Here is a 27,009-nt window from a genome sequence, read left to right on the forward strand (position 1 = left end):
ATCTCACGTAGCCTCTCCTTTCCCCCAGGTGGTGGCCATCGATCTGGACGAGGGCCTGAATGGGCTGGTGTCCTATCGCATGCAGGTGGGCTTGCCTCGCATGGACTTTGTCATCAACAGCACCAGTGGCGTGGTCACAACCACAGCCGAGTTGGACCGGGAGCGCATCGCCGAGTACCAGCTGCGGGTGGTGGCCAGCGATGCGGGCACACCTACCAAAAGCTCCACCAGCACGCTCACCGTTCGCGGTGAGGGGTGCCTCCTGCTGGGAGCTGAGTCTGGGACAGCGTCATCACTTGCCAGCCATGCACTAGCCACAGGGTCCCCTCTCCAGTGGAAAGCCCAGCAGCCCAGTCCTGATGGCCTCCACTATGTTCAAAATGCTAACTGAGCTTTGTCCCCACCTGGTCACTGCCTCAAAGCCCAGAACCCCACTAAGGCCCCGACCCCTCCTAGTCTCCTATCACAGTATTTACAGAGAGGGTCAAGGCTGACTCTGGGACCCCAGGGTTCCGAGCAGGCCTGTCATCTTCAGAAAACCAGTGTCTCCTCAGATGTAAAGGAGACTTCCCATTCTGTGGGTACGGAACCATAGGGCTTCTCATGGGAGAGTATGGCTGCAGTGGGAAGAAGTTGGCTAGGGGCCTCCACTCCCTTGGAGCCAAGTGCCATTGTGCTCGCCCTGTATGATGGAATACAATCCCATCTGCAAGGTCTTTAGCTCTGAGAAAAATGGAGACATTGACAGAGTGTGGCTGGAGGCAGGAAGGACCCTGAGGAAGTATGAGCGGGGCTTAGCCTGGCCTGGCCCTCCTGGCTCTCCATCCAGAGGACACAGGGAAGCAGGCAGGTGGTTAGCCTAACTCGGACACACAGCCTGGCCCTCCTGATTATTATTGTCATGATTATTATTGCTGTTGTTATTGTTAAGGACATACTGGCCTTATCACACCTACATTTGGCAGTCATGGGTGGTGTGTGTGTTAGCTCTGGTCAGTTTGAACCTTTCTAGTTCAGCTACCATATAGGACCCCTGGATCCATAACCAGTCAGCATTGATACAAATGTCACCTGGAGCCCATGACCCCCTTGGAAATCCTCCACTGCATGGTCCTGGGCATCCACAGCAGTAGCCAGGACTATCCTAGTGTGGACCTTCTGTTTGCAGTGTTGGACGTGAACGATGAGACGCCCACCTTCTTCCCTGCTGTGTACAATGTGTCCGTGTCTGAGGACGTTCCCCGCGAGTTCCGTGTGGTCTGGCTGAACTGCACAGACAATGATGTGGGCCTCAATGCAGAGCTCAGCTATTTCATCACAGGTACTTCCCTTGCTGCCCCCTGGCCCCGCCCCAGCCTCCTGACAGGGACCTGGACCAGGTGGGGACAGAGCGTGGGAAGGGGACATGGACCTCAACCCCCATGCCTCCCCAAGGGCTTGCTCCTGGTTCCCAGGGAGCTTCAAGGCTAAAGGTGTCCTGGGGGGAGTAGGCAGAGGGGACAGTATTGACTGGGGTGTCCCTTCACTCCACTTCACGGTGAGAACACAGTCACTGCAGGAATGTGGCTTCATCCTTTCCTGAGAACTCCTGTCTGTTGAGAGGCAGATGGTTGCAGACTCCCTAAATGGATTAGTTTGGGCTGAAACATGCTCCGTAGCTACCCACCAGTAGAGTTGTGACTAAAGCTGATGCGGTCCTGTCCTGGCTCTCTGGGGGAAGTGAGCCTGTCACAGTAGCAGATCCTGCGGGGAATGGTAAACACACTACATGTTCATCACCTCATGAGCTAGAACAGCTCTTTGGCTTTCTTCAGTGCATGGCCCACCTGACAGGCACCAGGATGCAGGGGAACTGAGAAGAGCCCTCCCACATCCCTCAGCCCTCCCATAACCACCTTCTTTGTGCTTATGAGCCATCTGGGGCTCTGTCACATATATTTTGCTTCTGTGCATGCATACCTGAACATGTACGCAGTGTACACACTACCCTCCCTGATACCTCGCCCTGGCAGTAAGGGATCCCAGGCTCCCATGTCATTTGTGGCTTCCTGTAGCCACAGTGACTTCCCAGGCCCTTCCCTCCTTTCCTCCTCATGCTCATCTCCTAATCCAAAGACCCTTGCAGGAAGCCACAGTTAACAAGACCCCAGCCTCGAGGTTCTGCTGCTAACACTAACTGCTGCTCATTTCCTCCGTGCCCAGTGCAGAACTGGGTTCTGTCCCTTACGGATTAGACTGTGAGGTGCCCAGAAGTTGACTTCTAGGGCTTTCCTTCAGGGGCAAACCATGTAAAGAGAGAGGAGACTTCCCAGGACCCTCAAAGTGACTGGTTCCTGCTCACTGGCCTTGGCCCCTTCTAGAGCTTCGATTTCTGAAACCTATTGAGTCGCCCCAATTATTCCAAGCACAGTGCAATGGCGCCCTCTGCTGTCTAGAGTGCTGTACTGCAGCCAGCTCACACAGGCTGCGTCTCTCCCTCACTAGTCCCAGAGAACACTCTCCCCTGACTCCACCCTACAAGAGGACCACTATCCATGGCCACCAAGTGTCACCTGTCTCCTGTCCACTTGCCCCTCTGCTCCATTCTTTTCCTCCCTGGGTCCCCACTCAGAGAGCTGTAGTCCTTAACCATTCCCTATCCCCCAAAATGAGGGTACTGGGAAATACCCAGTCCCCCACTCCAAAGTCAGTCCTTGACCACATGTAAAAAGCTCTTACCTAAGTCAGCTGCTCAGTCTCCTCTGAAAGAGAGGCCAGGGCAATATGGACAGGACCCAAGCTCTGGAGTTGACATTCTGGAGGAACCCAGGAGAGGGCACAGAACCTCAGACCAAGTGGAGGTTAAATGAACTGGTCCGTAACTGGAGTGCCTGGTACACAGTAGGTGCTCAATAGATGTTGAACACTCATGCTTCCAGTCATTCAGACCACACAGGCTGCACCCTCCACCACTAAGAAATGAACGGCACCTTTTGAGGGGTCCTGTGCAGGTCCCCATTTAGGAGGAGAGTCATGGTGCCTCCCTTTGTCTGACACGGAGCTCTGCTGCCCAACCTAAATCCTCCTTCACTTCTGCCTGCAGGGGGGAATGTGGACGGGAAGTTCAGTGTGGGCTACCGGGATGCTGTGGTGAGAACCGTCGTCGGCCTGGACCGTGAGACCACAGCCGCATACACACTCGTGCTGGAGGCCATAGGTAAGCGCCAGACGCCCTGCACATTGCCTGCACAGTTATCTTAGGCAGAGTTCACATTGGGGAGCCAGACTCGGAGCCCAAACTCTGCCCTTGGGCCAGTGAAGAAAGCCCCCCACACTTATAGTATTACTGGGCACTGTGGGGTAGATAGTTTCTGTCCTGTGCTCCCAAGTGCTAAGAAGGGTGAGGCCACACGCAGACCACCAAGTAGACTCATTGCTGCTATGCCAGAACAAAGCAGGAAGGGGAGACAGGTGACATGAGCATCGTGCATCCGTGCATGATGGCACACACCTGTGACCCTAGCACCAGGGAGGGGTGGACAGACGGATCAAGAGTTCAAAACCATTCCCAACCGCACAGCTAGTTGGAGGCCAGCCGAGGCCACAGGAGACTTTTCCCAAACAACAAACAATTGAAATAAGTGGGCAGTGACTGGGCAGAGCTTAGGGAGGACCACTGGACCTTGGTCTCCCTGCATTGGCTGTTCTGTCTCTGTGTGTTGGTTGTGTCCTTCTCTGGACCAAGGTGGCCATTCATGACAGCCACCCCAGCTCAGCATCCTCCCCAGTTCACGTGTAGCAGTAGAGAAGCCTTCTCCCCAGCCTTGCCGGCTTCAGCCTTTAGACTAGCTGTGGTTCGTCTCATCTGGCCCATGCTGGTGGCTGGGCACCTCCTTAGAGCTAGGGAAGTGAGGTGTGCTCAGTTACGCCTGTAAGTTGTTCATCTCTAATGTTATAGACAGGGTGATGGGGTGGGGGGGGGTGTATCCCACCCATCTGAACATCGGAGCGGGTGGGGACAGTCAGGTGTGGTCTTCCCAGGAAAGGGCAGGATGTGCTGATGGGCAGACAAGGGAGGTATAGTGTGTGTGCATGTCTGTGTATGTGTCTGTGTGAATGCATGTATGTGTCTGTGTGTGTCTGTGGGCACATGTATGTGTGCACGTGTCTGTCTGTGCATGTGTGTGTGTGTGTGTGTGTGTGTGTGTGTGTGTGTGTGTGTGCATGTGCATGCATGCGTGCATGAGTGTGTCCCAGCACACTCTAGCCACTAGCTCAAGGTCTAGCATGCTCTGGAGGGAAAGGCTATAATCAAACAAGGAAGGAAGGACGTAGAGATCCGAGTCACGAACTAAAGGCTTTTGCCTTTGCTCTCTAAGCATTAGGAAGCCCCTCAGGGTCCTGGAGGGGAGAAGGATGTGGGGAGGCTTGTGTCACCCCCTCCCCCCCACCCCAGTGGCTCCTGGTCGTCCCAGGATCCCCTTCTACAGTGTTGGTGGAGAGCACTGGGTGAGCAGGAATGAGCCATGCCACACTCTTCTGACCAACTGTCCCACCCAGCTGGCTCTGTCCTGCTCTGTTCCCTGCCCATCCTGAGTGCTGCCTGGGAAAATACTGCCTTTTAGAAAGCCATCACCTGTAGTCAGAAAGTTTCTCCGGTCCCACCCGGCCCTGCGGTCCCACGGCCACTTATAAAATAACCACTCAGAGGCTTAATAGTATGTACAAACTGTATGGCCTATGGCAAGACTCTTGCGAGGCTAGCTCTTATATCTTAAATTAACCCATTTCTATTAATCTGTATTTTGCCATGTGTTCCGTGGCTTTACCCATCTGCTGGCATCTTGTTGCTCCTTTGGCAGTGGGCACGTCTCTCTGCCTCTGCCTTTCTTCTTTTCTGTCTCTCTCCTCGGATTTCCCACCTGCCTCTAAGCTGCCTTGCCATAAGCCAAAGCAGCTTATTTATTAACCAATGAGAACAACATACATTCACAGCGTACAGAAAGACAACCCCCAGCAACCACCCGACTGGAGCCAGCCTTGGCTAGAGCTGGCAGAAGCTCGGGGCTCTGGTTCAGTCCTCCGTGAAGGTCTCCTAGCTCAGCATCCTCAGCTGATGCAGGGCCTTTGGGAAGAGAGGGCGGAGCCTAGAAGAGGAAAAGGGGCCACCCTGGAGTGAATGACCTGTACCCCAGCATGTGCTCAACTGGAAAGAAAAACCAAGTCACCATGGGTCCCCAGCCAACCCAACTCCCCAGTTCCTTCCTGGGTTGAGTGTCCTGGTTGGGGCATACGACACTGGGCAGGAGTGTCATCTTCTGGGGGACTTCCAGCAGCTTTCCCAGGTGGAGCCATGGCACGTGTGTCATAGCTCTCCACCCTGGCTGGCTCCTGCGGAGCCCCAACATGCTTTAGGCTAGAGAGCCAAGCCCATCCTGTAGGCATGCTGCTCTGGCCAGCCTGATGTTTAATAAGGAACAATAATACTTAGTGGGGAACTAAGTATTTTTCTTAAAAAGCCTTTATTCCAATGTTCAGATGTTCAGTCTCTTTGAGAAATGAGAAGCCCGGTGTCCCTGGGCCCACATTTTTCCTTTGTCTGTGACGGGAGCAGCAAACACCTGCCCTTGAGGTGGCTGACCCAGGTGTCTTACCCCATGTCCCTTGCCCCTCACTGCATCCTGGTTCTGACAGTGGGCAGCAACATATCTCCTCGCCTGTGTGGGTCCCGGGCTTGCTGGGACAAATCAACGCAGTTTGGGTGGCTTAAAAGAACACAGATGTGGTGTCTCTGGTTCTAGAAGTACAAAATCAAGGACCTAGCAGAGCCACGGCTCTGGGCAGAATCCTTCCTTGCTCCTCCATGTCTGGTGGCCACAGGGTTCCTTGGTTCGTGGCCCCATCTCCCCCTGACCTTCTTGTGCTGGTGGTTGTGTTTTGAGACAGGCAGCACTCAAATCACTGGACTCTAACAATCCCCCTGCCTTGACTTCGCGTTAGGGACTACAGGCACTCACTGTGCTCAGAGTACCTTGTCTTCTAAGGACCCTTAATCGCTGGGTAACCAGATAATGAGACTGGCCTCCCTTCAAGATTCTTAACATAATTACATCTGCAAAAGCCCCTTTTATGAAGTGAACAATGCGCACAGGTTCCTGAAAATTCGACCATTCATCCCACATTCGTCAGTGACGTGCCTAGCTCAGCTGCGAGCTGGGAAGGAGAATCCTGCCTGCTTCCCTAGGCTGTTGTGAGGACTGAATGAGCCAGAGAAGTTTATCTGTGACGTGGCATTATGCCAGCCCTGGGTATTGTTAGATGGTCTGGAAGGGCACGGAGCCGCCATCCCTTGAGGCTGCTGTAGGACAGTGTAGCTCTGGTTGATGGCCTGGGGTGCTTAAGTACCTTCTAACGCCTGTTCTCCTTCACCTCCCACAGACAATGGCCCTGTAGGCAAGCGGCGCACAGGGACAGCCACGGTGTTCGTCACAGTTCTGGATGTGAATGACAACCGGCCCATCTTCCTGCAAAGCAGCTATGAGGCCAGCGTCCCAGAAGACATCCCAGAGGGCCACAGCATTGTGCAGGCAGGTGGCAGACTGGGGCCAGGCAGGGCTATGCTCAGCCCTGGGGTCACTGGCTCAGTAACATCATGTCATAAGGGGTAGGGACAGCGGTGGTGGGGGCTGGGGGGGGGTCCAGGATGGCTTGGAAGTGGCTTGCACTTCAAGAAAAGAGATACACGATCCCTCCTCCCTTCTGGGAAGAGTGGGGCCCCCATCTGTGTTAGCTGAGGACAGGGCCCTGGCTCGCCTCAGCCTCCCCCAGAGCCTTTCAGAGCATCAGGGAGGGGAAAGTAACTCTTGCCTGGAAAGGACTCAAGGAGAGAGAGAGAGAGCCAGGGCTCAACAGGGCCAGACAGAGCGGCTTTCACAGCTTCTTGGCCAGGCTCCCCTCTTGGAAGAAAGCAGGCAGAAGAAGAAAGGGCTTTTTGGCCCAGAGGAGGAGCCGCAGCTAAGAGGCCCAGAGGGAGGATGTCCCTGAAAATGAAGCAAGTGTGTGCACACGCGCATTCTACACACACACACACACACACACACACACACACACACACACACACACACACACACGTACATCCGTCCACACACATCAGGAGCGGGGCTTAGTTGCTGGGGGAAGACAGGGACTGAATGGCCCACTTCCCCAGACTCAGTGTGTTCCACATAATTCCAAGGGTAAGTCAAACTCAACAAAGCTGGGCCCGCCACTATGCCCCCAGCTCCGGAGGGAAGGAAAAGTTGGAGATGGAAGAGTGCTTACCTCCCTGGGGAAACACTGGGGATGGTCAAGAAAGGAACAGAGAGCTGACTCAATAGAGTCCAGGAAGGCCAGAGACACGCTAGAGTCCAGTGGCTGGCTTCCAGAGGGAGGGAGGAAATGGGTCCCTCCCCACTCCCGGCCTCAGGTAAGGAAAGAATTAGAGCCCCCGCCCATGAAGCAATGGAACACCACCCTAACTTAGTACCTGACATCCCCAGCTCACTGATAGGCACCCCAGAACCTGTAGCTCACCCAACATAAGGGCATAGCAAGCCATGGGGGAGTCTAGCTTAAGATGCTTAGAGGGAGTGAAGAGGCAAGGGGACCGTTGTTCAAAGCCCTTAGGGGAGAAGCTGGATTGCTTCCTGGCCCTGAAATGCTGGTTTCTATGTACAGAAGACTTAAGTCCACATCCTGGAGTCCCTGAGTGACACAGGGCTCCCCTGCTATCCCTTCTTCTCAGATGTTCAGGGTCTCAGGACATTTTCTCCCCCAGGCCCTAGAAGTGCCTTGCAAAGATACATATTCTCTCTCTCTCTCTCTCTCTCTCTCTCTCTCTCTCTCTCTCTCTCTATCTCTATCTCTCTCTCTCTCTCTCTCTCTCTCTCATCACAAGGATGCAGGAGGAAGGTACAGTGACCTCTCCTCCATAGCATGCTTGGAGAGCCCATGCTGGGAGAACCACCTTCCTTTAGGGGTCTCACTGGGGACGCTAGGTAGTCGGTGTGGGTCAGGCTCACAGCAGATGCCTGCTGCCTTGGGAATGCAGTGAGTGCTGGGACCAGATGCGGCTCCCCGCAGCTCCCAGGCTTGTAGGAAAGAAGACAGGCAAGATTGTACATGCTGCTGGCCTCCCCAAGACAGATGAGAGACCGGAGGCGCTCCAGACGGAAGGGCAGTTCTGTTGCAAAACAAAGAAGGCCTCACAGTGCAGGTGCCAGCAAAGCTTAGACCATAGACAGGGAGGGCACGTTGCTCAGTTGCCTTAAGTGTCTGGCCAAGATGAGGCTAAACTGATCTACTGCCTAGATCCCGCTGCATCCAATGGAGGGGGCACATCCAGTGGGCAAGGGGAGCCAGTGAAGGCTCTGGATCTGGGGAATGGCAAAACCAGAGCTTAGTCCTGGGGACTATTGGGTGACTTTACTCTGGGTTATAGCAGGTTGGGGTGGGCAGCCCTGGGATGGGGTCCCAGGTCACTTGACTCTGGGACAGGACCTAAGCATCTTAGGTTCCCTCTGCCCAATCTTCAAGTCTGAGATGCAGCAGAAGGCCTTGGCCGTGGAACATGGGACAGAAGGCTGGGATTCCCAGCAGCCCACACCACACTGCAGTGGACCAGCTTCCACAGGTCATTTGATGAAGTTGTTGCCATAACATATAGAACACAGCTAGTGCCAGCCAGTCTTGATCCTACCGCTGTCCTGAGAGGTCTGGTCCATGCTGTCTGAGAGAAGGCCACCTCTTTCCTAGTGAGACATGGTACCACTACCATGGTACCATGGTATCATGGTACCATCCTCAGAGTCCAGGTAGCATCCCCTCCAGTACTGGCAGCATCCCCTCCAGTACTGGCAGCATCCCCTCCGGTACTGGCAGTGGCCAGCATCCTACCAGAGTGATTCAGCCTCCACCTACCCTTGGACAACAGCCTCTTTTTTACCTGTTTGTCCAACTTGTTTTGATTTCATTTGAATTAGGATCTCACGTTGTAGCCAGGCTGCCTTGAACAATCCTCCTGCCTCACTCCTATTGCATGCTGGGATTACAAGTATAAACTACCACACTCAGCATATAGGAAACTTCTTCTGTAGGCTAATGTCTTCAGGCCCTCCCAATCTGTCTTGACAGGGGGCCACGAAGGAGCTTCCCAGGCTCACGATTTGATACTTGCCAAGCCCCTGTCTGGCAACCAACCAGATCCACAAGAAGGGGCAGGAAGGTCAAAAAAAGGACCCCCGGGGTCCCTTTCTCTGGAGTACTAGGTTAGCACAGATATGCAGGCTAGTGTAGACCCAGGGTAGGCAAACATCCCACTTGGTTGAGGTGTCTGGACCTTTTAGCAGCTGCTCTAAGCTGGGCCTTTAGAAGATGAGCAAGGCTTCTGGAGGGGCAGAGAGGGCTATTCCTGGGATCAGTAGATACCTGGCTTCCAAAATAGCTGTGATGCCCCCAAGTTATACCTCGGGGCCGCAGAGTAAAGGTCTAGAGGCCGGTGGGTATTTTGAGCCAAGGGTCTGTTAGTAAGCAGGGGCCACCAGAGTCTTCTGGGAAAGAACAAGGGCTGGACACACAGGGAAATACCGGGGTGATATGGGGTCCAGGGTATCACTGCCCTACAGTCTGTGATGCCAGGCTCCATCGGAGATAGGATGATCTTAGGTGAGCCTGTGTGGGGATGAGCACTGTATCACATCTTGGTGGCTTCAGTGAAGTCACAGTCACCTCGGTGGTCATCAAGGCCCGGCAGCGGTGAGGGACACTGCTGGACAGCAGGCCTGCCTCGCCGGAAGCTGTGCAGAGAACGTCGTAGGGAGCCCAGGCGCTTCCAGAGCCGGAGCCTGGGCTCACTGGGGCTTACCGGGTGATGCGGCATGCATTCTCGGGCCCCTTGACGACCAGGGTCCAGCGCAGCGGGCTTACACAGCATCATGAAGAGCAGGCAAGAGGCCAACAGCAGAAAAATACAGGCCAGGGCGATGAGAACCGGCACAGGGTCAGCAGCCGGGGTGTAAGTCCCAGAAGTGGTAGGAGTCATAAGGAAGGTTGGAGGGCTGGGGAAGCTGGGACCTCCTGTGGTCATGGTACCTGCAAGGACAGGACAGAGAATCAGGGCAAAGCAGCTGCACCCCAGGCATGGACAGGTGAGACTTACCTGGAGTACACCAATGGGGGCTCCCATGATGCTTTTGTCACAGGTCAGTACAGCAAGGCCCAGAGAGGCATCAGATACAGCTGATTCGTGATGGGCTGGGTCTGAACCCGGGCCTTCTTTCTGCTAAACCCTTGCCCCGTGGCTGTGGAGAACACAGCGTATTGAAAGCTTTCTGGCATTTTATAATCGGCTCTCAGCAATTGCCATATAGTCTTAAGCCTAAAAACCCAAATCGAAGCCCGAATCTGCCAGTAAGCCACTTAATGAACCAAGAACAAGGCAGAGTATAAGGTGCTGTGGGTAGGTGGATATAGGGACCCCAGCAATGGCCCCCAGCCCTCTCTGAGTCACTCAGACACACTCGGGAAATACAAACCGTCAAGAGTTGACAGAGTGAAGCCAGAAACCTGCCCTGTGGCATCATTCACCTTCTAGACATTTCCATTATCCCTTCAGAGAATCCATCCTGTATGGGGAATGCCGCAGGCTGTCCTCATAGACAGAGGACAGGCTAAACTGGATGTCTGGGAGCTGGTGATAATGATTCCAGGGCCTTAGTGCGGGTAATGCATAGCCAAAGAAAATAGATAGGCAGCTCCGAGGGGCCCCGGATGGCCCCCACAGCCTAAGCTGGCCCTTGAAGACCTAAATATTTTTGCCAGGCTCTTCAGGCTCCCCAATTGAGGCAAGAAAGTTTTTGGGTTTTTTTTTTTTTAAGGCAAACATTCCTGCTATTTAAATATTGACATCTAATTTGAAGTTGTTTAAAGCAAAGAAGAAAGACAGGTATTACAAAATGCCGGATAAACTTGATTCCAAAAGTTTTGAAATCCATTGTCAAATATTGGAGGTGCGACACAGGCCAATCCAAACACACAAATGGCCCCCGTCCAGCTGACGGGCCAGCATCTGTGGCTTTTGAATTGCACAACCCAGTAGAGAAATCCAAAGATCCAAGTAAAACTCTGAACTTAGAGACTCCGAACTTGAGTCTCACCTGAGGTGGAGGGAGAGCAGCTTCCTCCTTTCCGGGTTACTTTGCATCTCCCTCAGGCTCTAGCACCAAATCCAGGGCCACCGAGGAGGCTCAGTCATGCCAAGGCCCTACCTGCAGTTATGGGGAATCAGAGAGCATGACCACCCTGGCCCCTTAGCCCCTACAGCCCTTGGCCCAGGGGGGCACTCACCAGCAACTCCAGGACCTAACTCCTGGCTCCTGGGCACAGCTAACGGAGGGCATCCAGTGCTCTCCACCCACCTACCACCCATCTCTTACCCCAGCCCCTCCCAGCCTTTGAAGCCGCTTCAGGCTGGAAATTCTGATGCTCGTCTAGCTGCTCAGGGCCTCCGCCCTTCAGGCCTTGGGCCTGGAAAGCCCTCTGAGTGGACAGCATTCACGGATCAGCCCTTCCTGGAGTCTGAGCTGGAGGAGGGACGGGGTATGCCCACTGCCATCCTCCATGGAAAGAAACTAGCTGTCCCTTGGCTCTCAGGACGTGGTCCCGGTAAGGAAAAGGCAGTCCCAGCTGAGAAGGGCTTCCGTCCTACTAGCTCAGAAGCCAGAGAAGCTGTGAGGCTGAAGGCCCTGGGGCCACTTCTACCTGGGCATCCCAGGCACTCTGGTGGTAGTCAGGGACTCTGGGGTGCTTGAGAAGGGGCCCAGAGCTTGAGGCAAGCCCAGCGGCTGGATTCCCTGTTATCAGTCATCAAGAACAGCTGGTTCTGGAGGAAGTCCTCCTAAACCCCAAGCACGGAGCCCACTTCCTACTGGAGCCCTCCACTGAATGCGCCCCTCTACCAGCCCTCACTAGAACTTTCTTACTTCCCTTAGAATCCCACAGAGGAAGCGTGACCTTGGCTTAGCCATTCCCCTTGACTGGGCCTCGTTTCTTTTCTCAGAGCAATAGAAGGACTCCCCAGATCTGAGCACACCTTCATGTCCTCCCAAGTTCCCGGTAAATGTCTCCCCACTTCCTTCACTGGCTTCCTCTACAACTTCCACTTCAACACTGGCCTCAGGCCTACCCTTGGAGGTCTGTATTCTCAGTGGCAAGGTCTCTCAGCGGTCCCAGGAGGTCCAAGGTGTACCAGCCGACTCTGTCCCTATGTATTACGGGGGCCCTGCAACCAGCTGGCTTTCTCCCGGCTTTTCCTGCTGGGACTGGTTTCGTTGGGAGAGTCCTGGCCTGCGGGGGCGGGGGGGGGTGGAGTGGGGGGGACACAACTGGGGGCGAGCGTAGGGATGGCAACTGAGTGGGAAGGAGGAGAGGGGAGGCTCCCGCGTGGCTCACTCCAGCCTGTCTCCTTGGAGTCCTCACATGTGTAAAGAAACACTGGTGATAGCAGGGGCCGGGGTTAACCGCCTCACGGGCCGGGGCTCCCACCATCCCCCTTGGAAATTTGAATGGTATGGTCGACTATTCAGTGCCTGCCAACCTCCAGGTTACCAGGGAGAGGGTCTATTAGCAGAGAGACCGCAGGAGGAGGACAACCGGAGTGATGGGCCCTACAGCCCCCCCCCCACTCTCCCCCGCAGGGTCCCTAGGCCTCGTCTTCCCGGGATTCCCAGAAGAGCGTCCCTTTTAAGGCCAGAAGGCTGCAGAAGTGAGGGCCAGGAGCATTTTTCAAATTTCAAAACGCTGGACAGAGGGACAGCCAAGGACAGGCCACTCACAGTTTGAGTGGAGTACCGGGTTCTCTCCAACCCTCCCCCACAGCCCTCCTTTCCTCTAAGAATCCCAGACTTCCCTGGCAACCAGCTGCCTGCCGAGGGGCCCAAGTTGTGTGCGGCTTCTCTACCAGGGGGCTCCAAAGTCTCGGAATGCGTCATGGTAGTAGTCACAGCTCCATCTAAGGCCTATAGCCCTTCACCACAAAACAAAGCCTTGTCTCACTACCCTGAAGTGGACAAGAGCCTTCCAGTGTACTATTAAACATGGAGGGAGCCTTGGTGACCCAGCACGGTCCCTCCCAACAGGTGACAGGGCTGTGCTCCAGGTAGGCATAGCCTGCCCAGAGTTAGCCAAGGAGTTAGCGCTGGGTAGGAACCCGGTGTTTCCCTAATGAAAGGACAAGAGCCCTTGCCACAGATAAATGGGGGCCCCAGTCTCTCTGCTGGGTTGATCTTTGCAAGGATCAAGAACCCCTCTTCGGGCCTCCTCTCTCTTGAAGTATGTGATCCATGAGTGAAGATGGGAAAGTTTGTGTTAGAGCCTTGAGCACCCAGTCACAAAAACCTGATTTGAGAGCCGTGTGGTGGTGGTACACGCCTTTAATCCCAGCACTCGGGAGGCAGAGCCAGGCGGATCTCTGTGAGTTCGAGGCCAGCCTGGTCTACAGAGTGAGTTCCAGGAAAGATGCAAAGCTACACAGAGAAACCCTGTCTCAAAACAAACAAACAAACAAACAAAAAACAACTGATTTGATCACTGTGGACAAGAGACATGTGCTAGAGCAAACCTGGAATAAACCACAGGATCATGGGGAAAATCAAATGGAGACCCAGGTGCAGCTGAGCGTGCAGCATCCTGGGGACCAGGAAACTAGACGTTTCAGTGCTGCGTGTTGCATGTGACTTTTATCTGGGCTCACTCAGGGTCAGCTCAGTGTCTCTCACTGAAGACGTGCCGCTAAGTCATTTACATCTCCAATCAACAAATATATAAAAAGTCGGGTTGTGGCGATCCAGTCCTGTAATCCAGCACTTGGGAAGTGGAGGTGGGGAGATCAGGAGTTCAAGGCCAGGCTGGACTACTTGAAATCTAATCTCAAAGCAACAACACAAAACACAAACAGCCCTACTATGTGCGCTGGGGACTAGGGACATGGCAGTGCACAAACCTGTAGCAGGAATCTTAGAAGGTCTTATTAACAAAAACAAACCTGGAGCAAGGTATTGGGGTGAATGCTGGAAAATCAGAGGAGCAGAACAAGCCACAGCTACCTCACCTCGCCAGTTCCTCAGCTGATCCTGTTTCCTCAGACTGGAAGCCTCTGAGTCCTTATCCAATTGGATCTCAGCTGAACTGTGCTGCTCAAAAGCCTAGAAGCTTAACCAGCTAAAAGCTTCTAGATTCTGGTCTTCACGCCTTATATACCTTTCTGCTTTCTGCCATCACTCCCTGGGATTAAAGGCTCACTTTCTGGGATTAAAGGCGTGAGTCACCATGCTTGGCTGTATCCTTCAACACAGAGAGATCCAGGTAGATCTCTGTCTCTGGAATGCTAGGATTAAAGGCGTGAGTGCCACCATTTTCTAGCCTCTGTATCTAGTGGCTGTTCTGTTCTCTGACCCCAGATTAGTTTATTAGGGTGCACAATATTTGGGGGAACACAAAACCACCACACAAACCTCTTTCTCTTTTGGGGGGACAGTGTAGAGGGAGACAAGAACATATTCACTCAAGGTAGAATACTGACAACAAACCCAAGAAATGATTTACCCAAGTTCTCCTTGGTCAACTATAACTTTATTAGCATTACTTATAGGAGCATAAATGACTCAAAAACAGTTGCATCACCATGGGTGATGACTCCCAAAGATGTAGCCTCCCACCTAATTTTTAAGCAGCTCCACCCAAGAGTCTCTTCAGTAATTATTGTCCACTGGAAAAAAACGGTTTTCCTGCCCAAGGCTGACAGCAGCAATAATCTATGAATATAATATAAACGCCGAGGAGGCAATTTGACGAGAACATCACATCCGCTGAACAGAACAACAGCTGTGGCCTTGCTACTAGGGTCTGTGACCTCCCCAGCCCTGAGGTGTCACCCTAATTTATAGTGCCAAAGATGAGTTCTGCCCTGTGGCATGGGCCTTAAGTCCAATAGAAAAGCACCTATAACAGCCGTGCCACTATTATCCCAGAGGGCACATTTTGCCGGCCATGTAGCCCCTCTAGGGTCCATAACAGAGGAAGATTGCGACTTCTCTCTTAACAGCCTGCGTAGCACCTTCTAGCACTGTAAGTTCAGCCAGCAGGGAAGGAGCTCCCAGCTCTGTCCTGGCTTGCTTTCTTCAACATGTGTTGTATCTTCAACAATAAGGACGTACCACCTAACGTTGGTATGCAACCAACAGCAGTCACAATAGCCTATCTGATGTGGGGGTTCTTGGGGACCTCTCCGGCCCACAACTCATCCAGCACTGGGATAATTCATCATTATGGCTTCTGGGCATGCCCTTTTCCACCTATGTGGTTTACTTTCATTTTGGACTCTTTAGCTGCTATCCTTACTGTTATTCCAGATGTTTTTCCAAATCTGGGAGACACTCAGGATTGGCATTATACAATGAGGCCTTTTCATAGAGGATGGGCATACTCTCTGGAGCCCCATGACTATCCACTGTAAACAAGTATCAGTGGTTGTGTGGTTCAGCAGCTAGGGGGATACCAAAAGAGTGTTAGCAAGGTCCAATGCATCATGGGAAGATCTTGTCACTGTTGTCAACTGTTTCCTCAAAAAACCAAAGAGCAGTGTTGGGTACCACATCATGGGTGGGGGCTCTACCCTATCTGTCACTCCAGAATGCACAATCGTCCTCCATAAACCACCCTATCTCCTCATCCTGGGGCACTGACATGGGGTTGCCATGTGTTTCCCTGCCCACGATGGCCTTGATAGAGATAGGTTGTGACTCTTGACTGAACTGGCAATGAAGGGTGGATGGGGTTCATGTGGTCATCTGTCATGCCCACTAAAGGACTGACTGTCTGATTCTGGACCAGTACCCTGGTCACTGTCCATTGACAATACCCAGTTACTGAAAGGTACTGAAATCTAAATGAGGTTTTCGATACAGAATCTCACTCTGTAGTCCAGGCTAGCCTAGAACTTGCTATGTAGATCGGGCTAGCTTTAAAATTATGACAGTCTTCCTGGCCTTGTGTGCGATGCTGGGATGGCAGGCACATGCCACCCCTCCAGCCCAGTACCCTTTCTTGAAGGGGGAAATGCATACAGCTTATTCTGAAAGGATGGCTGCCCACTCATTGGACAGCCTTGTCTTTTTTATCTATTTCACTCATCATTTACTCCTTCCTTCTCTCCCATAAAGCCTTCTAGAAGCTCTCTGGCACAGCCTCTGCCCTCTGTCGATATTTTCCCTAATGCGCTTGGCTCAGCACCAATCTTACCTCATTTGCTGTCTGAGTGACCTGGCGAGACCCCTTTGCCCCCCTCTCATCCCCTCCTCCTTGCCTGAATGCCTGACAAAGCCAGTGGACACGTTGGTCTAAATCATTTCAATCCACCAGAGCCTTTCCCATAGCATAAAGGTCACGTTCCATCAAGGAGCTCAGCGAAGACACCCAAGCCCCAAGCCCAACCCTAGGTAAATCAACTTCTTTTGTAACTCTCTGGCACACACAGCGCTCAAGGCCACAGACTGGCCATCAGTCACCACCTCTCACATGCCCAGTTCCCTTAGCAATGCCTGTCATGCCATTCCTCTTTGTCCCCCCAGTCCCTGCTGGCCACGAAGATCTGACATAGCCAAGTGTCCCTAGTGGCTTGTCTGGGGAACTTGTTTTCTCCTATCATCTCAGTTTATGCCCTCTTTACCTCAAGGGGGAACGGGTGGTTATATCCCTTCGTTCCTTAGTTCCACACAACTCAGGCTGTTCCCCGTCCGCCTCTGTGTTCCATGGCCTCACACATAAGGCTCAGAGAGGCTCTTTTATTCCTTGTTTTAAAGTCTTTCCCCCGAGGCTTGAGAGATGGCCTGGTGGTTAAGAGCACTCACAGCGCCTCCAGAGGCCCCAAATTTGCTCCCTAGCACCCACATCTGGTCATTCCCAGGGATCCAACACCCTCTCCTTCCGGCCTCTGCAGGCACCCACACACTCGTGGCATACATGTATGCAAAAATAATAATAAATAAGGCTTTCCCGATTCAATCAGTTCCGAGGCTAAGTAGTCCCTGGTTATCATAGTTTATTGTCCTGCGCCATAATTAAGGCCTCTGCCTCAATGCTGAATCACGGATTTCGCCCCCTTTACCCGTATTAAAGATTGGGCTGAGGAGCATTTCTCTCACTTCCACATGACTCCTCCCTAGTCTCCTGTTCTTTCCATGGGTTCCAAGTCTTTGCCTCCCAGGAAACCTATTGATCGCAGCTCTAACTTGCGTTCTGTCTCCCTTTGCATCCTGCCAGCCATGGGAGGCAGCAGGCTGGCATCTCCATCCCCTTCTCCCTTTTCAACATCTTTCCGGCCAAATCAACGGCATCCACGCATCACTTTCCTACTGTAATTCCTCCCTTACATAGGCAAATTCTTTCTGGGCAGACATCTGAGCCTCAGTTGCATGTCAGCACCCACGGCAAAGGCCATGTAACTGCTGCTGTGACTGCTTCCAGCTCCCCCCAGGTGGGTCAGCCTCGGATGGACATCTCATCACCCATAGCAGATGCGGTCTGCTGGTCCCCATTTGGGTGGTGTCTTAGTGACTTTCCTACCACTGTGATTTAAAAATGCCCTAACAAAAGCATCTTATGGGTAAAGGGCAGATTTTGCTTTACAGTTTCAGAGGGATACCAGTCCATCATGGCAGCAGGCAAGGAAGGCATGGTGACTGAGGCAGGAGGCTGGCCGGTCATAGGGCATCTACATTGGGGAAGCAGAGAGTGAATGGGAAGTAGAGCCAGGCAGTGAAGCCTCAAGTCCAGTCCCCAGTGACCCACTTCTTCCAGGGCAAGGCACCACCTCCTAAAGTTTCCACAACCTTCCCAAACAGTGCCACCATCTGGGGACCTAGTATTAAAATATGAGAACCTGGGGCAGGGGAACATTTCATATTCAAATCATAATAGATACCAATTCTGTTGCCAGAGAGATGTATGCAAACATCTCTTCACCCCAGATAGGGCACTGATGATAAAACCAATGATTCCACCCAATGCTACCTTGGTGAAGTATTAAGTTTACAGGACCATAGGTTACTTACAGGTGAGATCATGGGAAACTCTTCAGCGGAACTGTCCGCAAGTTGGTCAGGCTCCAGGGATGCAGCGTTCAAATGTTGTCACCCATGCTAGGTATGATGCCCCTGCTTCACAGTCACCCCAGTGATGTTCCTAAGATGTCAAGAGCCTCACAGGCAGGGGATCATAGAGGTATGGAGTGGCCTCTTCCAGTCTGGGCCAGAGAGTGATGATGAAATTTCCCACAGCAATCCCCCCCCCATCCCCCATGAAAAGGGGATGGTCCTGGTGCCAGCATAAACCACAGATAAGAGGGTGCCCTTGTGGATAATAAAAGGGATGCACACACATGCCTGGGGATGGAGAGGGGCTGCAAAAACAGCTTCCCTCCCTGTCTTGGGACTTAGGAATAACTCTCCACTGTTTCTTCCCCTTCAGCTGAAAGCCACAGATGCAGATGAGGGCGAGTTCGGGCGTGTCTGGTACCGCATCCTCCATGGTAAGTGGGCTGCCACAGGACAGGAGGGATGGCCGCTGCCCCGCAGAGACAACGCTTCTTTTTGGCTGACCAGAGCTGATGCCCAAGCGCTGCACACACAGGCTGGAGCCCAGGGAGCAAGTGGGGTTCCTGACTGTTTGCACCAAGTTACATATGTTCTAAGCAAAGGGTAGTATACTGGCCTTGTTCCTAAGAGCTCCATAAGCTGCCATGTTCCCAAAGCTGTCACCTTGACAGAGGGAACCTTGGAAGCCAGGGAAACTATTTGGGAATTTACTCTCCTTGGGCCAACTAGAATCCGGAACCCTTTCCTGGGCCACTCACCACAACCAGAGCATGAAGTCCACTCATCTGCTGGCTTATAGGATCAAGGGTGAAGAACTCCAGGGGCTGAGTGTGGATAAGTGTGTCCCTGGAGAGAAACCAAGATTATGGGTACCAACCCAGCCCAGTTGGGTTCACTACATACTAGATTCACTCACCCACAGACAGTAGGGTTTGGGTCCAAGACCCTTCTGAAATTTCCTGAAGCTTCCCTACCCTCGATGGACGTGGAGGCGTGGAGACAAGGGTTAAGGCCTTATAAGGCCCTAGTCCTCATATAAGGAAGAGGCAGGTCCAATGCACCCCTCGTTAGGCTATTTTGTGGGCTTCAGCCAAGTTCCCACATCCTGTGAGCAGCACCAACCTGCCATAGGGCCTGGAACCCACTGTCCTCCATCTTACAGACATCCTCCTCCCAGTCCAGCCCATGCATCTCATGTGTTCCTCCACACAGGTAACCATGGCAACAACTTCCGGATCCACATCAGCAGCGGGCTCCTGATGCGAGGCCCTCGGCCCCTGGATAGAGAGCGGAACTCCTCCCATGTGCTGATGGTGGAAGCCTACAACCATGACCTGGGCCCCATGCGGAGCTCTGTCAGGGTGAGACCACCAGTTGGGGCAGGTTCTGGTACTGACTGACGTCTTGGGCAAGCCCAGCCAGGGATCTTGGATTTGTCCTGAGTTTCTTCAGCTGAGGAAGGGGATCCATGATAGTCATGTCTGTCCTAAAGGAAGAAAGAGGAATCCTCACCGATCTATCTTTTATATCCATCTAGCTCTCCACAATGCACAATTAGGGAAACTTCATAGACTTAAGCGTGAACAACTATTTTGCAGATGAGGAAATGGAGACACAGCGAAGTGTCTAGAGGCAGAAGCAGGGCTTGCGACGATGTATTTTGGGTCCAAATCCAATGCTGCTTCTCTTGAAACTGTTCCTAAAATACTCCCATCCCATTCTCAGCTGCCCTATCAAATGCATTCTTTGTACACCCCCACCACCACCACCACACACACACACTAGGCAGCTGAGGTTAAAAGACCTTCTCTAACGGGCACACAAACACAAGCCTGTCTGCTTGTCCTGTGCATGCACATTCCTCCTCATTCTCAATACACACGATACACACGTAGCAGCCCATAGGCCCCATGCCCTAAAGCCATAGGAAGTGAATCAGAGCCCAGGCCATGAGTAGGAGGGAGGTGGGAATAGAGCAGACGGGGACTTATACCCAGACATGAACATTGCTGAATCAGTTAAACTTATCAGTCCGTTGCTACCTGCTGTTTCCTGGGACTAGAAACACTGAGCAGACTATATCTGGCCAGCTGTCACTCAACTCACTCGAGGGACACTTCCCCAAATGCCGATGATGGACATGTCCAAACAGGAACTGGACCCCATGCAGATCTGTCGGAGTGGGGCCAAAGCTGGATTCCCCCAGCTCCTGCCCTCCCCTTGGAGGAGGTGGGAGAGAAAGTTGGCTCCCGACAAGTCACCCCTGACACCCCTTATGGGGTGAATGAATACCCGTCCCAGTGAACACAGCAGAGGGATCAGGTCCATGGACTCCTTCCCGAGCATGGTGACCGACACAGACATGGTTTCCTGAGAACGCGCCAGGAAGTCTTGACGGTAGTGCTTCCCCATATGACACGCTCTCGTCCACGTGCCCGTGAGCATGTTCATGGCAGTGTCTTCCCTTTGCAAGCTCACAGAGTTCAGATCACAGAGTGGCTGACATTAGGGCGGCTCAGGCTGCATCCCTGGACTTCAGGCTTTCCTAACCACAGCCCTCTCTGTGGTCCCTCACCTCCCCCACCCACTTCTTCCTCAGAAGCCTCCTCCTGGCACCTGATCACAGTAGCTGCGATGTGCCACTTTTCACCACCAACCTTGTTAAACCAAATTCTTTGCAGCGTCCCTGGGTGTAAAAGAGATCAAAGGTAAACTGTGTAGCACTGCAGGGGTGAGGCACCCAGCCATAGCCACAGGCCCCTTATGTGCTCCTGTCCTCAAGAGGAGCCTGAGGAAGAAGAACTTGACCCAGTTCTGAGGTAGGCCCTGTATCATATCCATTCTGCAGATGAGAAGACTGAGGCAAGAAGGAATTAACCAACTTGGTAAGGGTTAGGATCCCATGGCAGTATGGGTATAGACAGGCATCAACCCCAGGCAGGCAGCCCAGACTGTTCTCTTGCCTCTACACTATACTAACCTCTATACCACAGTGCCCAAGAAGGCTCCCCAGAGCCCTGACAGGAGCTGTAGCCTCATCCCCAAAGAATAACTTTAAGAATTCAGATGCTGTCCCCCTGGCATGAAGATCTGATGGCTCTTGTAATATAGAGCCTCCACACCCCTAAGAGACCCCAGTTAGCCAGGGGCCTTTCTGATGGCAATGTGAAGACTCTAGCTTTGCCCTGCAGGCTGCAATCCCTACTCTAGGGGCTAGAGACAGTCCCCTGAGGGCCAGGAAACAAGGAGGGAAACCATCCTTATGGATGCTGGGCCTCTCTGGGTACACATGCTCTTTGCATGCCCACATGCCGAAGTGTACACACGCACCTGCCCTCTTGTCCCTGTTGGAGGGTATGGCAACTCTGTGCATAAACTCTGGACAGAAAGCAATCTGGTTCTGTGAGGCAGCTGGCAGTTTCCTTGTGTTCAGCAAGAATTCAGCTGGCCTATATTTCCTGTTCAGCTGTTTCTCTCGGGTTCACAAACCACACACCATCTTTCCTCCTGTCTCTACTGCTAAAAATGCCACCAGAGCCATCGAAAGCCTGGCCATATGTGGCCAAGCTACAGGCCCCCTCCCTCCTGTTCCCCTCACACTGTCCGATTGGCAGTTTCTTCCCCACGGCCCCCAGGAGTCACGGTCATTAGGACAAGCAGACTCCGGAAAGGCCAGGGCTTGGAGTTTTGAAAGATGGAGGGTTCCTTTCTGTTTACACAGAGTTCCCGAAATTCGCCTGTGCAAATTCCTCCACAGCAGCCACACCCAGGATCTTCTGCAACAAGTTGTGGGCAAAGCCAAATTTAGAAGGTTCACTACTACAGCTGTGATCTGAGGTGGACGCTGTCATTTGCATAGGAGATTCTTGGTGTCTGGAAATGAAAATGGCTAGCAGGACAGGCTGTGGAACCCCAAGACAATGAAGTAGGGAACCCTCTGTGAGCCTCCCTAGTCACCACATCCCTCTTCTCCTCTGCTCCCCTGGCTTTGCTACCCCACCCACCCTGAGTCGTCCAGTAAATTCCCTGCTAACTGTGTGTGTGAGTGCGCGTGCGTGTATGTGTATGTGTATGTGTTGGGAATAATCCCAGAGGCAGCTATCCATATAGTCAAAGTGCCAAAGGCAGGTGCCCTGAGGCCATCTTGGCCACCCCACTTCTGTCTTCAGTATCCTACTTCACTTTCTCCTTTCTCCAGCCTGCTTCAAGGTACTGCCTCCCTGGCTCTAGGGAGCCAGGAGAAGGGCTTCTCTTACACTGAGGGCCAGCTCATCCCCAGCACAGAGCCTGAGCATTGGTAGGTGGGGAGCCAGGAGACTCCTGTCTTCTCCCCAGCCTTCCTTGTCCCTGTGAGATCTTGGGAAAATGACTTCCGCTTTCTGGAACTCTGTTCGCATCTCTGGAAGGAAGCAGAGCCTGGGACTCCTGGTAGCTCCTGTGCATCTACCCTCTGATGTCCCTTTCCTCCCCTCCACCCTGGTCTTCCAGACAGCGTGATTCAGGTCTACAGAAAACTCTCTGGATGTTCCCAGGTACGGGAGGATGGCGAAGAGAGGGGCCATCCTTGTTCATGGATGCGACTTTCTGTAAACACCCTTTGAATAGTAGCATTTTTCTGTATCTGACACATATTCATTAAAGGGAAATTTCAAAAAGTATAGAAAAACAATGAGGAACATCACACACACACACACACACACACACAGAAAGAGAAATCACACAATTCTAAAATGGTCACCTTCTGGGGTAGGGTCCCCAAAAAACAACTCCAGGGCAAGGATTATCATGAAAGTCATTAGTACGTTTCCCCAGGAAAGTGGGAGAGGGGACCAGGAAACCCCCATCGGTAGGGGGAGCTGTCCTCTGTTTCATTGGTGGCCCTAGCAGGAGCCATGGATCAGTGCCCGCTCACCGTTGTCTGCCCTGGCAATCTTCAAAGGGCTGCTGTGTGGGGGTCACAAGCTTCTGCTCTTGCTGGCATCACATTTTTTCCTTCATCTGTCTTAGCTGCATTTTGCTCTTTGGATGGAGTTAGTTACTTTTCTATTGCTGTGACAAAACACCATCACCAAGATGAAAGAAAGCATTTTATAAAAGAAAGCATTTTATTTGAGGACTAATGATTCAAATGGCTGGAGTCCCTTGACCATCATGCTGCCTCAGCCAGCATGGCACTAGAGCAGTAGCTGAGAGCTTACATTACATCTGGTACACAAGGATGCACACACATGCATGCACAAGAGGGAGAGAGAGAGAGAGAGAGAGAGAGAGAGAGAGAGAGAGAGAGAGAAAGCGAGAAAGCCCACCCCCCAGTAACACACCTCTTCCAACAAGGCCACACCTCCTAATCCTTCCCAGACAGTTTCACCAACTGGAAACCAAGCATTCAAACATGGGAGCCCATGGGGGCCATTCTCATTCAAACCACCACACTTACTAAGTACTTCCATGAGCCTGGTGTCTTAGTGAGGGTTTCTATTGCTGTGAAGAGACACCATGACCACAGCAACTCTCATGAAGGAAAACATTTAATTGGGATGGCTTACAGTTTCAGAGGTTTTGTCTATTATCATCATGGTGGGACATGGAGGCATGCAGACAGGCATGGTGCAGGAGAAGGAGCTAAGAGTACTACATCTTGATCCACAGGCAACAGGAGTCTGTGTCCACACTGGGCATAGCTTGAGTGTAGGAAACCTTAAAGCCTGCCACCGCAGTGACACACTTCCTCCAACAAGGCCACACCTCCTAATAGTGCCACTCCCTATGAGCCTATGAAGGCCAATTACATTCAGACTACCATACCTGGCATATTTTGTCTTCCTAACCACCTCAGGAACAGTGTGGCATGAAGCCATTAGTAACATTACCATTTTGTACTGGAGAAACTTGACCACCCTAAAGTGTTACAGATAGTTGCCGATTCCTACAGGTCAGTGCAGAACTCAAAGGTGTCTGGGCACCAGCCCTGTGGCTGGTCCTGTTTGAGGAACCAGGTTCAGTGGGAAATAAGACAATACCAGGTCCTCCAGAGGGCGTCCTCAACAGGTCACAGGGATCAGGGACCAGGCCCTGGGTTACCAGCCTCCACTCTCCCTGAACTGAGCCCTGGCACATCCCTGCAGGTGATCGTGTATGTGGAGGATGTCAATGATGAGGCCCCCGTGTTCACACAGCAGCAGTACAACCGCCTGGGCCTTCGAGAGACAGCGGGCATCGGCACCTCAGTCATCGTCGTCCGAGCCACTGACAGAGACACTGGTAAGGCAGGCGGGGGTGCCATTTCTCAGGGTGACCCTCCTGCTGGCCAAGGGGTCCTGTCATCTTTAGGCCCTCCATGTAGCCACATCCAGGGTCAGGAGGGGCTCCTGGGTGGTATTCAGTCCGTACAGATGCCCATACTCAAGAGGATGGGAGTCTGGGAAGTTATCCAACCTCTGATGGGCAGAGGAGAGTGGAACGCTTTGCACATCCAGATTAGTCATCCCAGGACCTACCAGCCCTAGTGCTAGCCTTTGGCCTGGGCTCAGAAAGGGCTGAGAAAGGCAACAGGGCCATGTCATAAGGCTAGCCTTGGCCTAAGTCTCTATTCAGCAGCCGCCCTCTACTGCACAGGGGATTGCCAGAGTTTGGTACTTGCAAGTCTCCTCACAGGCCATCCTTCCTGTAGGGAAGTGATCTGCTTTGAAGGCAGCCCCAACCTGGCAGAGGTTGCCAAGCCCTAGAAGTGGCCACAGCGATCACTATAAAGTGAAGGGAACAAGATTCCAGACTACTGCAGCCTCCTCTAAGGAGCCTAGGCCCAGTTAGGAGAGGGCTCCTCCCCACCCCACCGCCCCCAAAGAGGCTCCCAAGCTACCTCTGCTGCCCCAGCTGCAGCCCAAGCCTCTAATCAGCTACCCCAAGAGTCCCCATGCCCCCTCAGCATTAGAGATCACTTGCCTCCCAGGATGAGTGACCGGGACAGAGATCTAAGGATTCTTAGCTGGGCCAGTCTCTAAATGGCACATCAGCACAGGGTCAGGGTCACTGTGTGTTGCGGAGGCCTCTTCTGGCACAGCCAACCCTATGAGAAGCTGGTGAAAGTCCTGGGTGCCCTCGCCAAGCTGAGTGGTTTTTATGCCTGTCTCCTTGCCGACCTTCCCAAACTGCCTGCCTCTTGCTTGAGCAGTGGTGTGCAGAGGGGGATGGGCAACTCCTTGGCACCAAGAATCTCTTCCAGCAGGGAACCAAATGAAACCTTGGCTGCTCTGAGGGCACCTAAAGCTTTTAGATCAAAACATCACTACAAGATACCTGCTTATCCAAATAGTCAAGACAGGCGTTTTAACTTAAATTTTGAGTCTCTAGGAGCAGAGCCAACTCCCTCTGGCACACTTCTAGTGCCAATATCAAGCCCCAGAGGGGGTCTGTGGTGTGCTGGGCCTTGCCATCCACCTTGATCTCTGCTCCCTCTTCTACTACATCTTTGGGGATAGTGTATGCTGGGGGTGGGAGGAGGGAACAGCCAAGGTCTCTCAGGAGCGGCCCCTGGTATAGACAGCTCAAGAAGCCACAGGGCAGCCCCACCCCCAATCTGGGACTTACATGGCTTGCGTCTTCTCGCAGGGGACGGTGGCCTGGTGAACTACCGCATCCTGTCAGGCGCCGAGGGCAAGTTTGAGATTGACGAGAGCACAGGGCTCGTCGTGACTGTAGACTATCTGGACTACGAGACCAAGACCAGCTACCTGATGAACGTGTCCGCCACAGACCGCGCACCCCCCTTCAATCAGGGCTTCTGCAGCGTCTATGTGACGCTTCTCAATGAGTTGGATGAGGCTGTTCAGTTCTCCAATGCCTCCTACGAGGCAGTCATCATGGAGAACCTCGCTCTGGGCACAGAGATTGTGCGGGTGCAAGCCTATTCCATCGATAACCTCAACCAAATTACCTACCGCTTTGATGCCCACACTAGTACCCAGGCCAAAGCTCTCTTCAAGATAGATGCCATCACGGTAAGGAGGCATGTGGGCATGGCGGGGCTCTCCCAACACAGTGTGCACTTATGGAGCTCCTTCTGGATGCATGATACTCTCCTTAAGTTAAACGTCCTTATGGTGCATTTCTTCTAGTATGTTGGGGTGTTATATTGAAAGGCAAGCAGTCTAGTGTCCTTGCTATTAGACAGTGGAAGTTACAATAGGGAAAGCCAAAGACTTTCCCTGCTAAATTCACAGAGCCATAGGCTGCTTCTCTGGGTACCAAAATGTATAGGATTCCCCCACCCTAGGTTCCTGGGGCCCACTGGGTACCCTGAGATTTGGGTCAAGTCTGACCAGCTCCACTGAGTGGGATCCGTGGGGGGTGGGGGGTGGGTAGTGATGGCTGCCAGTCTGCCCCACTTCAGGTGAGGGTCACCAGCTATTCACTGTGTTCCCTGACCAACCTGCAGTAAGAGAGTTCCCAGGACCCCCTCCGAAGCTTCCGGTAGCTGTTTACAGCCATTTGGGAAAGCTTCCGGTAGCTGTTTACAGCCAGCCATTTTGGAAACATTTTGCTTAGATGAGCAGAGCAAGAGGCAAGTTCTGGGTGCTTCCATGCCCACTTCTGGCACAACCCTGTCCCCTCAAGAGCACCTGGAATCCCAGTCCTCAGGAGGCTGAGGCAGGAGGATATAGACATCCAGACCAGCCTAGGTTACATGGCAAGACTCTGTCTCTAAAAGACAAAAATAAAATATATAAAAGGACCTGCAAATATTTATCAGCCCAGACACTTTCCCAACACACAAGTCAGAGGATTTTGTGGAGGCTCCAGCGTGGAGACACAGTCAATTATGCTGTCTCCATTCCTCTCCTCTCCC

General features: G+C 52.8%; 2 protein-coding genes across 5 annotated transcripts in view; one reads left to right on the forward strand and one right to left on the reverse strand.

Moving 5' to 3' along the window:
• The window catches only part of Cdh23 (cadherin related 23), a 379,482-nt gene that overhangs the window by 274,791 nt on the left and 77,682 nt on the right, over positions 1-27,009 (forward strand). Inside the window, exons 24-31 of the mRNA XM_052744906.1 lie at positions 29-248; positions 1,169-1,321; positions 3,083-3,196; positions 6,418-6,566; positions 18,538-18,598; positions 19,377-19,525; positions 24,290-24,425; positions 25,773-26,161. Of these exons, the coding sequence (XP_052600866.1) occupies positions 29-248; positions 1,169-1,321; positions 3,083-3,196; positions 6,418-6,566; positions 18,538-18,598; positions 19,377-19,525; positions 24,290-24,425; positions 25,773-26,161 (1,371 nt within the window). The remainder of the gene's footprint in view (positions 1-28; positions 249-1,168; positions 1,322-3,082; positions 3,197-6,417; positions 6,567-18,537; positions 18,599-19,376; positions 19,526-24,289; positions 24,426-25,772; positions 26,162-27,009) is intronic.
• Positions 8,184-18,521, reverse strand: CUNH10orf105 (chromosome unknown C10orf105 homolog). Of its 4 annotated transcripts, XM_052744912.1 has the most exons (3): positions 12,200-12,353; positions 11,172-11,282; positions 8,184-10,107 (listed from the first exon to the last, which is right to left on the reverse strand). In XM_052744912.1, exon 3 carries the CDS (start codon positions 10,100-10,102, stop codon positions 9,710-9,712), a length of 393 nt encoding a protein of 130 aa, XP_052600872.1. In that variant the 5' UTR covers positions 10,103-10,107; positions 11,172-11,282; positions 12,200-12,353; the 3' UTR covers positions 8,184-9,709. The 4 variants fall into 4 exon arrangements, with proteins under 4 accessions (XP_052600872.1, XP_052600873.1, XP_052600871.1 ...); XM_052744913.1 differs by lacking the exons at positions 11,172-11,282; positions 12,200-12,353 and adding an exon at positions 18,123-18,521; XM_052744911.1 differs by lacking the exon at positions 11,172-11,282 and having other exon boundaries at positions 12,200-12,349.

Source organism: Peromyscus californicus, unplaced genomic scaffold (genome assembly GCF_007827085.1).
Source record: "Peromyscus californicus insignis strain IS unplaced genomic scaffold, ASM782708v3 Scaffold_19__1_contigs__length_69161282, whole genome shotgun sequence".
NCBI lineage: Eukaryota > Metazoa > Chordata > Mammalia > Rodentia > Cricetidae > Peromyscus > Peromyscus californicus.

Bases quoted from the DNA above. Each gene is read 5' to 3' on its own strand.
- CUNH10orf105 (XM_052744913.1), bottom strand. From the start codon at position 10,102: ATGACCACAGGAGGTCCCAGCTTCCCCAGCCCTCCAACCTTCCTTATG.